This window comes from Rissa tridactyla, chromosome 3 (genome assembly GCF_028500815.1).
Source record: "Rissa tridactyla isolate bRisTri1 chromosome 3, bRisTri1.patW.cur.20221130, whole genome shotgun sequence".
Taxonomy (NCBI): domain Eukaryota; kingdom Metazoa; phylum Chordata; class Aves; order Charadriiformes; family Laridae; genus Rissa; species Rissa tridactyla.
The window spans coordinates 30978138-30994053 of record NC_071468.1 but is presented as its reverse complement, the minus strand read 5'-3'; the positions used below and the strand labels follow the sequence as shown (position 1 = coordinate 30994053).

At 41.4% G+C, this 15916-nt stretch overlaps 1 protein-coding gene across 3 annotated transcripts in view; it reads right to left on the bottom strand.

The window, feature by feature from the left end:
• TTC7A (tetratricopeptide repeat domain 7A) overlaps positions 1-15916 on the bottom strand; it is a 181146-nt gene that overhangs the window by 131413 nt on the left and 33817 nt on the right. For all 3 annotated transcript variants that reach the window (XM_054195000.1, XM_054195001.1, XM_054195003.1), the window contains exons 7-10: positions 15132-15292; positions 14635-14698; positions 4480-4617; positions 3978-4061 (exon numbers count right to left, since the gene is read on the bottom strand). In XM_054195000.1, coding sequence (XP_054050975.1) covers positions 3978-4061; positions 4480-4617; positions 14635-14698; positions 15132-15292 — 447 coding nt within the window. The remainder of the gene's footprint in view (positions 1-3977; positions 4062-4479; positions 4618-14634; positions 14699-15131; positions 15293-15916) is intronic.

Genomic DNA, 15916 nt, shown 5'->3' with positions numbered 1-15916 from the left:
ATTATGAAGTCTTCTCTGCTCTGTAAATAAGAGTTTGGTCCTTTCTTCCCCCATTCTGCTGAATATGGGTCACTACTTTTTCAAAATCTTGAGACAAGCAGATGCAACCTACTGCACTTGTTTTACTCTGGCAGCAGGACAGTGGCTTATCTCATTGCCTGAGGACTCTGCCAGATGGCATTCGGCTATCATACCACTCGTCCCTCAGACTCCAGCCTGTCTATGCATGGCAGCAGAGCCAGGGAGCTGCTATGCACACTCAGCTTCTGGCTGTCGTATTACCAGATTGTGAAGGTTATTACCAGCAGAAGCAACTTAAAGCAGCTGTGAAGGGTTCAGCATTCAGTTTTCCAGCACCAGTTCAGAAGAACAGGGTGCTGCATTAGATTGATTTAAACCTTTCTCTTGCCTATCCAGAACTGCACTTGGTGACGTCTACAGCTGGCATGTCTTTGCCATTGTCTAGGCTTTCCCAATATTTCATCTAAAGTTGCCTACAAAAGTCTTTTGAATTTCACAGTGGATTTTAATCATTTAAACAAACGTGCTTCTTTTGTTCAGAAAATATACAGCTCAGTATACATGCATTCCCAAGAATGGGTTAAAAAACAACCAGGCCACGCCATCTTACTCATTATGCAAGTTGTTGAGAAGCACAGGAAAGTGAAATTGCTGTCACGCCATTATTTCCACCGCTTAAGTGAATAGAAGACAGACAGGAAGGTTATGTTTCTCTGAGCTTTTTCATTCACTGTTTTATGAAGCCCTAAGGCCTCACTTGCTCTCCAAGAACTTACTGAAATGATGTGTCTATTTTTGTTAAGACACATGCTTTTTAAAGTAACGTGTAAACGCAAACATACATACAGTAAGGAGCCTAGGTGGCTGGCCTGACATTCAGACTGATCACTTGTGAAAAATGACAGTCACCATTTGGCAATTTTTTAGCTGGCAGAGGAAGAAAATAGTTTGAAGTTCAACTTGATTGACTTAACCTGAAGAAGATGAATATGCAAAATAAAAGTAACACTAGTCAAATGCAGTGTAGAACAGAGGGCAAGATCGGATTTTACAGCACTTTTAAGAAGTCAGAGTTTGCAAATCCTAAAAATGCATTTAAAAAAAAAAAAAAAAGAAGAGAGACCAAAGTTTCTAGCATTTACAGGTTGATAAAACTGTTCCTGTCGTACCCAGGATTTATGGGTGTGATTTGCTGTACTGCAGAACAAGTAACACTGCAGGATGTGAGATTTCATTACCAAGAAATGAGATCAGGAATTGGCTGTGACTGAGACAGGTAAAAACAGATCTTTTGCCTACAAAAACTCAAGTGCATTCTGCAGTCTAGACAGACCACGCTGTTTTCTCAGCAGTTCTTTCCGCTACACCGGAGCACTTACTTTTAAATGAACTCTGTCCTGCTATCAAGCTGTGAAGCAGTATAAAAATGTATGCCACATCTCCCATTAGCAAGATGACGCATTGCAGAGTATACAACAGGAATCCTCAGGGAATACTTTGGGATTAGAAGTGAAACACTGCACAGATGGGATTGTTGGGTAAGGGAATTCCCTCTGCCCTATATAGGGCTCAGAACATTTAGAGCTTTTACATCAATAGGCAAGATCAAGCCATTTTACCTTGTAAATATTTAAAGTACAGGCAAAAAGACATGACGTACTTGAAAATCTGAAGAGAGAGGACAGTTATAGACACAGATACTTGTGTTGCTATTTTTTTCTTTTAAGTACTAAATATTCAGTAACTTGTAGGGAAGCTGAAGAGGTACACAAACATATAAGGAGAAGGACAGTGTTCTCATGCAAATTGTTAGAAGCTAAAGATCAGGTCCTATTTCTTGCCTCCATACTAACCTAAGATTGAATGACAGTTACTCTTTGGATACACTCACTCTCAACAATCAACAGTTAAAATCTAGATTCGCTCTCTGGAAGATTACTAGAGTGACAGCATTGTCTGCTGTTGAAAAACAGGTTACACAACCTATAACGTCAATAAAGCTCCCAGACAAGTCCTGTGAGCGTTAATGGGAAGATACTGTGCCTTTCCACCATAACCTATCTAGTCATTGTCCTCAGTATCAAGAGAACAGTTATCCAGAGGATTTGCAAAGGCACAGAGGGCAGACACATGCTAACTCCAGTTGAATGCCAAGGGGAGCTGGATCTGACCTGTAAACCCCACACCTGACATAGGCCAGTGCAAGGTATTAGCACCACAGCACCAAGCTCATTGTTCAAGCATTCCACCGGTAGCTTTGGGTTTCCCTATACATGATTGAGTCTAACCATCATTTTCATACTTGGAATTGGATTTTGAAATGCTTGTACGGAACTCGTAGTAATCTGTGAGCCTCTTTCTCACTAAACATCTCCCTTCAGCTCTGCGCTGATCTAATAGGCTTTGTCAAAGTGTTCATGTCTCCTTTTGATTATAACACATCTAGCTGATTTATGAGAGAACTGTGGAGTCACAGAACAGAGCCAGAGCTTGCAAGGTCACACCAAGTACAGCCCTGGTGCCTCACAGTGGGTGTCACTGCTGACCGATGTTTGCCTAGGGTGTTCCACAGATCTCCAGTGTCATAGGCTACACAGGTCATTGCCTCCACAGGCAATCTTTTTCCAGTGTCCCACTATCATTTTTTTGCCTCTTAATAGGAAACACGAACTTGTGTTTTTGCAACTGGAAGCCATCACGTCTTATCCTAGCCACCATAGACAAAATTAACCTCTTCTAAGAGCTCTTGAAGACTTGTTTCTCTCTTGGACTTTTTTCTCTGCTTTAAAGGTAAAAAAATTCAATTCTTTCAATCTTTCCACAGTCCTGCTTACTATACCCTTAGCCATCCTCAATGCTTTTTATTAGGCATTCTCTTGTTGGTCTTCCATTTTCTCAAAGTGTAACACATAACAACAGACAGACTTCCAAGATAAGGCTTTACCTATACTCATAGAAGTGAAGGAATCCCTTCAAGACATCTTCCAAGCTTTGCTTATACACCACGAGATGACAACTTCTTTCTAAAAGCATGCCACTGTATATTCATCTCCAATTTCCACTCCAAAGCCACTGTTTCTAAGTCAGCTTATAGCCATAAAAAAACCAGTAGTAAGTTATCATTTAGCAGGTGACTGCTAGTTGGTGGTCTCTGCGCAGCTCTACATGGATTCCCTTACACTTCATGGGCACGGAATACTACCACACAGCATTAATTTGCTCACATCTCCTGAAAGCGTAGATGGGGACCCCAAGAATGAACAGGCTAAATTTTGTACCATCCACATTTCCTGCAGGAAATCCACTCATTTAAGACTAACAAAGAAAAGGGCATGCTGCCTTCGTCTACCTTTTGCAACCGGACTTCAGTTATCTCAGTGGTTAACTGGTAACTCTGACAAATACTGTACTAGTTTAAAAAAAACCCACATGCCCATGCCAACATTCACACACCATTTCTTCTTCTACAGTATCTTTTGCACCAAGCACTTCAAAAATATTAATCCTTGCAAGCTCTCTATGAAAAAGCATTAACATTTCCTTGATCAGATACAGAAACCACAGCTTAAAGAGAGGTTAAGTCAACTGCCCACAGAGTGAGTTGATGACAGTTTTAGAGATCAGTATCTTTCTTATGCTAAGCACATTTATGTTGAACCTGCAGAGAATGGACAGCTGTATAATGCTTTTCAACCCACAGCTATGCACAAAATCCATTTTCTCCTTGATAAGGAGAAGAAAACACCACATGGAAAGAACAATACTCAATACCAAATCCACATACCTGATCACAAAGTGCAATCAGAGTCTAAAAGGAGAGCACCGTCCTTCCACATAGCTGTGTGATAGCACCTACCCCCACAAAATACAGGACTCCGCACGTTCACACAAGTAAGCTAGATACACTCTGCCAGAGGAAAACGTGCCCTTTCCAAGTCCTTTGGTTTGAACCTTACCTTTCCACAAGCCACCATGGACAGGGCAAGCTGGTACCAGACGTGAAATTCATCAAACGCAAACTTCATGGCTCTCTCCAAGCACTGAGAAATAAATGTTGGGAGAAATGTCAGACTTTTTTTTTTTTTTTTTTAATATCTTATCTCTTTTGTCAAGACTACTGCTTGGCTCAATAATCACATCAGGGAAAACAATCTATTGTGGCCCAGGTGATTTTTCCTTTTTTCAATGACATCATTTTCTTCTCAGTTAACTGGCCTTGCTAACACACACCATCACTTCAAACAAGAGCTACTTTGCTCAAGTGCGTACGGACAAATTATTTTAATGTCTCAAACGTTCTGTGTGCATTTCTGGCTTATGCTGCCATAGGTCTGTAGCTGTTTCTACTAACTGTCAACTAGCATGCTTCACTTTCACCTTTCCCAACAAGTTACTGCAAAGAGGGGCTCTGCTTGCACGTTTCAAGTGGAAATTTCGGCAGAAGCCAAGAAGAGGTACCTCAGAAAGCATGACATACTGCCCTCTTCTGCCCAGTGTGATGCTGAGGAGGTCATAGACTGCAAAAGCATCCCGGAGGCTGACAGCTCGGTCATCCTGCTGGTCTGGGGCTCGGCTGATCACTGCGTCCCGGTTTGCCTGGGCACAAGACACAAATGAAACATCAGACCCCAAAAGAGGAAGAGAGAATTGACTCCTCCATTGGAAGTTCCACTCATCATCCACAGCATTTTGTTTAAAATCATCTTGAGATATTTTTTAACTCATCCAAACATAAGGAAAGTGTTTCCATTCAGAGTTATTTTTTATCCATATGAAGCACACTCAAGAAGATAGCTGTACATACAGAAAGTGCTAGGAATACCTCATCTGAATTTGTTTCACAGAATTAGAGCATTAGGAAACAGACCTACCAGATCCCATTTCCTCGATAATTAGAAATTCAAGGCCGTCCTTAAACCACATTCCTCATTACTTCAATTGCCTGCAACTGTGGTAACTGCTTTCATGGTTGATATTTTGTCTTCTGTGTCTGCACTTGATGTCTTCCCAATAGCATGTGGTTTTGTTCCTCTTTTCTGCTACTCACTTTTTATTTTTTAATTTGAGCAAGTTGCCTTAGTAATCAGATTTGCCTGTCATCAATTTAATGCAGTTAGAAGTCTGGGCCACGCAATACCAAATGATTTTTTAAATAAAGATGTTGTAAGTGTTAATTTTGCATAATCTATCAGTGCATTGCTCAGCCCAGATCAGAAAGAAACGTTAATTTTGACAGAAAATGATCAGTCTAGCAATTTGCGAGGATGTTCCAAAATACCATATGGCATAGACTCAGATTCACCTCAGGATTCCAGCCTCTCCGCTTTCGGAGCACAAAGAGGGAAATTTCAAACCCAGAGTTAATGGAAAAGAACCTCTGATTTCCAGATGCAGAGGACTTCCCCCAGACTGCCTGAGCTCGGAGAGGGGCAGTGCTGGATGCCACCGAGCACTAGCACTAACTGATAGCACGGATACGCTGCCCTGGGCCCCTCAGCTGAAAGGGGTGCAACTTCAGACATCCAGGTCTAGACATCTAAAAGACCAGAAAAATTAGATTGACAGCAGTTTCACCTGGAGCAAAGACAAACAAAGTGTTCCCTCCCTGAAGCAGGAAGGTTATGAGATTTATTTTATAATACTTACTACTATAATCTTACATCTATTTCTTTCTAATTGCAGGGAGATTTTTTTTTTTCCTAAAAAGGTTAAACACGGGAATTAAGTGTAATAAAAATTTCCAGAATATGCAGCCCTTAAAGCCCACGCATATTTCATCATGATTAAGCTGCAGCTGTTTCATCATGATGTTATCTGTGTAATGCCCCAGTTCCAAGCACTCTTCATCACAGCCTCCAGCCGAGACAGCAAACACAATTACTGACAACTAACACAATCACAACCAAAAGCCAAATGGCGACTGCAGTTAAAGGCAAACTGACAGGTCAGGCCCAGCCTAGTGTGCGCACAAATAAACTTAACACCGACTCGCGTAGCCACAAAAGTATTTTTCTTTTCCACGTTACTGCGAAAGACACAATTTGTGATTTAAAAAAGTAGTTCAGAACAATAGGTGGCATGAGAGAACAAAACCAACTTCAAAGAGAAAAACCTGCAACCAGAGTACAGAAGCAGAGCTCGTCTATCTTTATTAGCAGAACTAAACAAATAAGAATAAAAAAAATAATACGGATGATTAAGCACTATTTCAGCTTAACTGAAGACTGTTACTTTAAAAGGAAAAAAGAAGCTAAAGTAAAGGTATATAAAGAACAATTCTGAGATTGCTACTTCAGAGAGTTAAAGATGAAGCATACACAGAATGATCCTTATTGCCGAGTGAATCCTCCTACGTATATACAATAGCATTAACAATTTTTTCTGCACTGGTTACATTGTTACAACAATTGTTTGTAGAAAATAGCTACTGAGCTAGCTTCCCCATGCTCTGTAATCTCATCATCAACCTCCCATTAGAGTCAGCTGTAGCCTGATGCTTTTTTGGGTATCCATCTAGTATCAAACAATGATTTTTAAGTTGATGCATTAGCACAGACAGAAAATTAGTACTGGTGAATGCCCATTAACATCTGCTAACAGATCTTGGTACTAGAGGCAAGAACATGCCCAAATCCTGCAATAAGCAGGAATATGAGACATATTACAAGGATGTAACATTCTAAAATTGCAGTCATACTGAACATATTGTACTTTACCTAAGAAGACAGCAGTTAAAAACACCATATGCATAGGCATGACTAATATTCTTTCCAAGAAGGTCATAAACCTGTTTATTTTGTTCAAGCTTTCAAACCTCAAAGCCATAGAAGGTCTCTGCAATCTATGACTCTCTTTCCTTGCATGCATAAAAGTTGCCACTGAGCAAATTCACGGCCACTTCTATCCCAACATTTTTTTAATACTGAACCTATTTCCAATTGCTAATTCCAGCTGCTCAAAAAAAATCAAGATGTCCCTGCATCATCACAGAGATATATATATTTAAAAAAACTAACCCAGAGGTGCAAACCTCATAACAAACTGACTGAACAGTAGTAAGAACACGGAGTGTGTCTAACACAATAACCTAAATCATCATCCCAAGGCTCAAGGTATCATTTACTACTGCAGTGTTACATACAGGAGGGCGGAGAAGGGAATGTGAATCACTGTTTCTTGAAACCCACTCAGGGAAATGGGCATGTTTCTGTGGCCTGCCTCTCACCTTTGCTTATGTTTTTGTAAACTTCTGTTTGGCAGTGAGAAAACCTGACAGTCACTGGTTAAGCACAGGTAACAAAATAGTTGCAGCATCACTGCAATACGGCATACACCGATTCTGTTGGACGGGTAATTTTACTTACTGAAACATACAGAGAGAGATATTTCATTTTGCATGTGAGAATGCATCAGTTCTAAGCCATTTACACCAATATTTTTCCAGTACCTGTGTTTCTGTTGTTTCAGACCACTAATTTTCCTGAACACAAATGCAAAAATGGTTATTTGTAGAACACTGACCTCCAAACAGCGCATCGATAACACAAGCAGCAATTCCCAATTTGTCCTACTGCATTACTTCCTCCTCCTCCAGTAAAAGCAGCAGTAAAACACAGCTACAAATACATTTTCAACACCCCCAGCATGACTCTTCCCTTTAAGCTGTTCCCATTGTCACACAGACATGCCTCACAGCACACAAGTGAGATGGAGAGAGATGGTGAGTCACATTATTAAAAGAAGAGAACCTCTGTTCAGGGCTGTTGCGTGGGATGGAGAAGGTCACTAATGCTACCAACACGAGTTTCGCCATTGGGAGTTGGTGCAACTTGCACTATACAGAGCAAAAATATACAGTCAATGCCCCTTAATTTGAGGTACTCCTAGGTAATGGAACAACCCAGAGATGCATTAGACACAATTAGCTGTGCACGTAGGTGGCTGAGACATGACACCAATCCTATTTTGGGAGATAAGACACATCCTGTAGTCAGCCCAGACCGAGCAGCACACAGGATAGCGAGCACCTTCATCCCTCCCTTTCCACAGCCCAGGGACACAGCCCACCTGCAGGCCACACACATCCAAAAGGCTCCAGCACAGGCTGGTACCCCCAAGTCGATCCAGTGCTCAGCCATGCTGATGTCTCTGTATCATCCTCGAAGCCCAACTCAGGTGTTCACCCTGACCGGGGCACAGAATCAGCTGGGGGTTCAGCAGCGCTTTTTAGGTCCAGCTCCAAACCACAGCAATATAACAGGATGGGACTTTCAGACCCTTGCTGGCTCTGATAGCAGGGAGGAGATCTCTCTTTCTGGGGATCTGCAATTTAACTAACAACCCTGCTGAGCTACAGACAGCTTGTGCCTTCCTATCCACATATACAATATACTTACCTGCAAACTCAATAAGCCACCTATACACGGAGGATGTGCTGTACACCAACGACCCTGATAATTACAGTTTATTCATGGCATGTTTATTATATGTAGAAAGGAAGAGAGCCACAGCAAATCCAAACAGCCATCACTTCAGCAGTTATTACACACACGGTTACGCTGCAGAAAATAAAATTTTACCACAGTACAAAGATGTGCTTCTTAATAAACCATCACACAATCATATGAATTACAATAGTGCGTATTTCACATAGCAGCCCCTTCTCACAGCAATTAGCTATGAAGTATCCTTTAATTGCTGACTTTGAAACACGGCTCCCCCTGCCTTTTTTTTTTCCAAAGAAGAAAAAGAAAGCAATTAAAATCTTTAATGAGTGCCTGCTGCCTGCCCCCTAATTCCTGGGCATTCTAATGTTCAACTTGTGTCTTTTCATAATAGACATAATTGCCAGATCCACTGCAACCCATCTATACAGAACGGCAGCATGTTTTACACAGTGTACTGTAATAATGTAATTGGTGTGATTCAATACTAGCATTAAGAGAGAAAAACAAATGCTATGTGTGTAAGATTGACAAGCCTTTGAAATCATGCAATTGATGCCTCTGCTGCTAAAAGCTGGGAAATATTTAGCCCATGTCCTTTGGATCTCCATTCTGGCTGTTTCGCCTGTACTGCCAACAAAATGAATGAATTCTTCGCAACGGCAAGGACCCATTCACATGGAAGAGGCTACTGACTTTTCACCTAAGTTACTGATGATCTCTACACAGCACTTGAAGGTTCCCCTCACTAACATATACAACAAAAATATTCAGGGTTGACTGCAAAGCTGCCGTGAAAATGGGAAACAGCTGTAACAGGGAGGAAACACTCTACTCCAGCCACTCCCAAAACTGCTCTTAGACCACAGCTTGCTCCGTTTCAGACCAGAAGCACAGTGAATGAAAACGTACTGCCTTGTGAACTGTGTGGCAATTTCTGGTAGGCAATAGATCACAAGTTACTGGTACCCCATTCAGATGTCTCAGCAAAATAGCCCATTATTATTGGTTATCAAGTATGTCCATATAGATATAACATTATCTCTCACCAGACATACTTTAATGTCTTGTGCTGCAGCAGAACTAATTCTGGAAACATCATTGAAAGCCAGACATATCCCCCAGCCAGCCCAACAACCCTACACAAAAGAAAGAGAGCAAGAAAGTACTGAAGTTTCTTTATGGATGCTGTCCTGGGTAACAAGTCACATATTTACTATAAGTAATCTATATTTAGAAAGCTATGTTCCAAGAATTTGCATCCTCTTTGTAAGTTCGGAAACAAGACTCCACACTGCAAAGCAGAAGAAAAAAAGCTCTCTATCCTGTCTCCAGCACCTCACATTAGAACTACTTAGTCAAGAAGCACTTAACAGAGGTGGTGTATTTCCCATCCTGCAATCTGCCTTTGCAGGTCCCAAACATATAGCTTTGTCTTGTGGACCAGTTAAAGAGACAGTTGGGCTTGCTATTGTAAGTGCACAACTGCGATTTGGCAAGAGCCAACAGAGCAGGCAGTCCTGTCCCCAGTTGTCCCTTTCAGCTGCCGTGGTCCAATAGCCCTCAGGAAAATACTCATGATGGTCATCCAGCTGTTATATCATCACTGGGCATGGTGTCGCTCAAAAAAAAGAAAATCCTACAAAAGCAACGAGATTGTTCTCCTTCGCCAACCCATTTGTTGGACAGCATTATTTTATAAAGCTAGGAACTGTAGAGTTAACAGGTTTTAATTATTTCTGTGCTTAAAAATACATGGGTTTAATCTTATTCTGTTAAAGGCATGCTCACAGCCATGAGCTTGCTCTCACCAGTAAAAAGAACAGGACAAGTCCCAGTATCTTACTTCCCCCCTCACCATCTGTTCTGTGCTCTCAGGCTCTCCAAGGTCAAATCGCCTTTAGGGATTCAAATCGGAGATAAGATGGGGATGACATTTCTAATCTTTGTTACACAGGCACAGAATTTATTAGTTTTGGATACAAGGAGCTTCATTTTCAGTATGAGGGAAGTGAACATGGAGCCAGAAAAAATAATCCGTGTTACCTGGTATGTTTGGTGGACCGCACCACCCAGAATCTTCAATTGTAAGAGCCAGAATTGCCAAGGGATGAATAAAGGGATTTTAGACTGTATGTTGGATCTCAGATTCAAGAAGGCAAAGTTTCTAAGTGCAAACAAAGAACTTTTTCTCTTTTTTTAAACCTCAAAAGTAAACACAAAGTAATAGAAAGTGTTCCATTCCTGGCTCTGAGGAACTTCTGGCTGACTTTAAGGGGCAGTGCAGTCAACTCAGGATATTCCTGAGAATGGTTATTAAAATAAACAAAACTGTGGCTAAGGGTTAGTCCTGCCAAACCTCCTTTGCCTACGCCCCACAGCACAAAGCACCAGAGTCCCTGATGGCAGAAGCAGTGCCATTCCCACTGGTAGCACGATGCAGAGAAACCACACCACAGCAAGTCACCATATGCACTTGGTTCTCCCCACAAACACAGCACACTGGTTTTGATGGGTTAAATGCAATAAGAAAGAGGACTAGTGGTTTAAAAATAGGCCAGTCCATTTTTTCCAACATGTGATAGGAACACATCATTCTACCACAGCCTGAGCTTGTAAAGGCTGTCACCAGCTGGCCTTCTCCTTGGTCTGAAGGAGAGCATTTTCCTCCTCTCAGAAACGCAGCCCATCCATACCATAGCTCGGGCTGTGCATAAGGAATGAGAATTTAGCCAGCAGGCCACAACCCCCCCTAAAGACCGCCCTGACTGTGGTAATCTTCAGGCTGCCTGATTTGTTTCACTAGATTCCTTTATGAGAACTCTACAGCCAACCACCGTGACTAAATAACAGCTGGCACAGAGGAGAAGCACTTGCCAAACTCAACAACCCAGATGCTTTTCATTGTTTACTGAGATGCCTTAGCCTATGAAAATAGGTTTCCATTTTCAACAGGACAGAAAGAATACAGGAGGCAACTCAAGAGGCTGCCATGAAGAGAGAAGCCCCAAGCTTTCACTGTAAGTGTTAGTATACTCAAAGAAGCATGTTCGAAGCTATAGAAGGGGCTACCGTGTTATTTGGCCTTCTGAAAAACTTGGGCTCAGAGTGAGTGAAATACTAAAGCAACCTTTAATTGCCCTGTTAGAAGATATTCTCGTTTCATCCCACCAGAACATGCAAAGTGGCTCCCTTCCAATGCAAGATAAAGGGATAAAACAAAAGCTGGGGCAGCATCACAAGCCAGAACCCAGCATGACTAAGAGCCAGACGCATGCTGGAATGCAGGATCTGGCTCACAACATCTTAAAGGCAATTTCTTTTCTTCCTTTTCCCCTTATGGGAACAGTTCTTTTAACACCTGTAACATCTTCTGTGGAGTTGCACAGATCCTGGTGAAGTAGATGTTAGCTTCACCTTAGGAAGGGAAGACAAACAGAAAAACAGAGTGAATTTCAGCAGCAAACTACCTAGCACTGATCTACTCCCTCCCTGTATGGCTCAGAGGGGAAAAAAAAGGTGTTCCAGATGTATATTTCCTGAAAGAGCTACCATGTCTCCTAATAATGAAATTTATCACATATTTACTTTGAGGTTCTCCAATGATTTACGCTGCTCCCCAGTACATCTTTGCTCTGTCTCCCCTCCACGTGCTGATAATTCTTCTGCCCCTCCTCTCCCCAGTTTTGTCCCCCTTGAGCTCCTTTTGAAGTGGCAAGAGTCAGAAATGGCTGTAGAGCAGCTGTTTGGCTTTACAGTCCTGCAAGAGAGTTATAATGGCACGGGCGCTCTTTTGTCTCCTTAAAAATCAGACAGGAAAAGTACCTTTCTGGTGAATTTTGCTCTGGCAAAGCAATCAAAGTGTCAGAGAGCCTGGAGAGCTCCCAGTAAGCCAACATAATTGTAGACTTCTGTTTCATTTTAAGGGGTTCAAAATTGTAAATACTGAAAGAACGCCTAATCCAGCCAAAAATCCAGGAACACCAACTACGATGCCGACTGGCCTACAGAAACATACCATTATCGCTTGCCACTAACACTCTCTCCAGGAAGGAAAATATGTTTTATTCAGTTGTTAACATTATATCATTACAGAGACCTCAACCGGAAGTCTGCTTCTCGTTAACTCATTTTCCATGAGCTTCAGCAAGATTCAAAAAACAAAACAAAAAACTTCAAACAAACAACAAACCTGTACATGAGAAAACTCACTAGCCTACAACAAAACTGTCATGGAAAAAGATGTCTCATGCCATAAATTAAACAAACCTTCCCCTTCTTAGTACCATAACAGTAAAACTACAGGAAAACATTTATGAATTGCAAACGTGTAAGAATCAGATTGCTCCCTCTGTTCCTCCACTTAGGAATCACATTCCTGTAGTTCCTAAGCGTATCTCGAGATACAGCTATATTTCTATAGACTTGTCCTGTATTTTTGTTAAAACAACAAACTCGTGGCAAGCCTATTGCTAATGCAAGAGGAAAGCTCGGATGTTCCATTTCCCAAAAAATGGAAAGACAGTTATGGTTCCTGCAGTGCTCTGCTACGGGATCTTTGATTGAGTACTTTATATGCAGCAGATCAAAATGCCTCACATCTACCTCTAGAACATTCCTATATATAGAAGACAGCACTTAGCAAACACAAGCTTATTTATTTAGCCTTGAAGTCAGCACAGCAGCCCAGTTCCTATCAGTTGCATTTTCACACTGCTTTATCCATAACTTAGTTACAGGACCACTTTGCCATTTTACGCACCATTGTATAAAACAGGGACAACTTTCCTCCACCTCAGCAGAACAAGATTATAGAGTTCAAGATCCCACAAGTCCTTTCTGACTGCAAGACCAGACCCAGAAAAGGCTGGAGCAGCCAGTACTGTTGCTGATCCAAACCCGTGATCCTCGTCCCACTTGAATCAGCCCTGACAAGCCACGCTGACAGGAGTTCTTCTGATTTTAATAGAAGTGCATGTGGTGTTCTACAAGCCCTCACTCCTGAGGTCTCCACTTCCAATTACAAAAAGCCCTTCTAACTGCAGAAAAGCCCTTGAAAATACAAAGTAGATATACCGTAGAAGCTTCACCTAGAAACCACTAAAAAGCACCAACTATAGTAACACTCAGATGTACGTGATTTTTAAGTCAATTTAATATTTTGGGGTGGTTCCGCCTCTTCAATTTTCCCCCAAATTTTAAAAGCAAACAATATTAAATTGCCATGTTCTGAAGAACTTAGCAGGAAAGGGGAAGGATTTGAGCCAGAAGAACCAGACAAACTGAAGGAAGCAAAAAACAACACAAAACAAAGTTTCCACAGTATCTCTTTTCAACTTGTCTGAAAGCTGTTTAGAAGTTTCTAAGAGGGTCATTGATGCTCCAAGGTTTTCAAACCTCGCTTTGAGCTACAAGTGACCACCCAGTATTTAAAGCAAAGTAACTTTCCGTACACGTTTTCAGAAAACATTCCTTACACACTTTCTGTATGTTTGCATCTTCTCAGAACGTGAAAAGGATCACATGTTACTGTGCAGTTCTCCATGGAGTGGTTTTTCTCTACCTTTTCCCCTTCCTCTTAAAGGGATTCTTTTAAAGCAACTGATGTTATAAGTAGAAGAAATGCAATTATTTTACTAGTTCATTATGGATGTTTCTACATGTGACAAAACTCCCTGTATCATCAGCATCAGAAACTGCCAAAGATCACTCAAGACTGAAACAGCTAAAATATTATCCCTGCAGAGTAAGGAATGTAAGCAGAATATTGTATCCCGCAAATGTACCTGCAAACAGCGGGTACCACCACCATGCCTGGATTTAGGTAGGGCTCCCTTCCTCTCATTCTTGATCCATAAATCCCCACAGATGTTTTGAGTGGAAACATCAGTCTACGAACAATGTATCTGAATGTCAGAACCTGCATGCAGCTATGGCGACTGCAGTCACTTCCTCTTCTTGACAATTCCCAAAACCCTTCACTGACATTCCATTTAATAAAAGTGGTCTTACTAGCAAAGGAATAAATAGTATTTCCTGTTCAACAGCTGAATCTTTGCTTCTGTTTATCTAGGGAAGATTCTGTAAACAAAACCAACCAGAATACTTGACGTAGACACGCTAGATATTCCTTTGTGCTATTAGTATTACAAACTCATTTTTGGCTTACCATGGATTCACTGATTAAGAGGAGAAGAAGAGCCTCTTCTACGTTGTCTTGAGGGCAGTATGCACTGAAAGACAGAACACATTTTTCTGAGGAAGGTCAAGAATTATCCTGTCAGCCTCTTTCTCATTTCACAAGAGGAGCAGTAACTTGAAACACCTCATGCATAATTCATTTGCTAGGCAATACCTTCTTTTGCAGGTTCTCATAATTAAAAGCTCTGCAATATATCCTAGATGAGCTATACTGAACCATAAATAGACTATTTCCCTTTCATAGCAAAGATAGCTATTTGGTTGATTTTCTTCCTTCCTGGGGGGAAAAAAAAAAATTAAACACTCAAGGTTTAATGCTTTATTTTTCCAGCAGGCCTTTTGATAGGAAGTTAAAAACAAGAACACACAAAACTACTACATGAATCAGTGACATAATTAGCAGCACCAAAGAGTGTTCACTCTCCTTCCTCCTGCCAATAAAGTGAAATAAAAAAGAACACTTACTTCTCTTCTGTGTACAGCTCAGGCCTCCGACAAAGAAGATTGCTAACATAAGACTGATCTTCCTTGTTCATGAACTCAGGAAGCGGATCAGATAAAGGGCTCCAGTAACAGTCTTCACTGAGGGAATGGAGAAGTACTTGGGCTAGCTGCTTGGCTGCAGTCTAGAGAGGAGTGAACAGTACGGAAAGAGACACATCAGTGAAGCCTTCTCCTGCACAAAAGATTCACCCCTCCCCATGTTCCACTTTAAGAAGGAGATGGACCAACAACATGACAGTACCATTCTTCAGAAAGCTAGAGTACCTAAAACAGCTGCTAAAAGTCTACAGCAGTGGCAGTTCCTTCCCCTCTCTGAAAAGGCCAGCCTTCTGCATTTACGTGGTCTTGGTGCAATGCTGTAGGAAAAAAAGTATCAAAAAGGCCTGACAGAAAGGGATGCTTTGATGAATGAAGACAACCAATTGCCACACGAACCACTGAGACAAGCTCACAAATGTAACTATACTAGAGTATGATGGCACTCCACTGCATTCTCAGCCTCAGAATTTTGTATGCAAGTCTCAGCCCAGAGGCTACTTTTGTATTAGGTTTAAAAGATCAACCCTTTATCTGTTAGTATTGCTCTTCCTCCAGCCTTTTATAGCTTCATCTCGGTACTGCTTCTCTCTCTTTGTTGCAATAATGGATGGGGTAGAGAAGACAGTTAAGAACTTTACATTGAGACAGCAACCACATGCACTTTTTTGACCAGCGAGTGGCCAAGGATCCTTGAATAAATGCTTTCT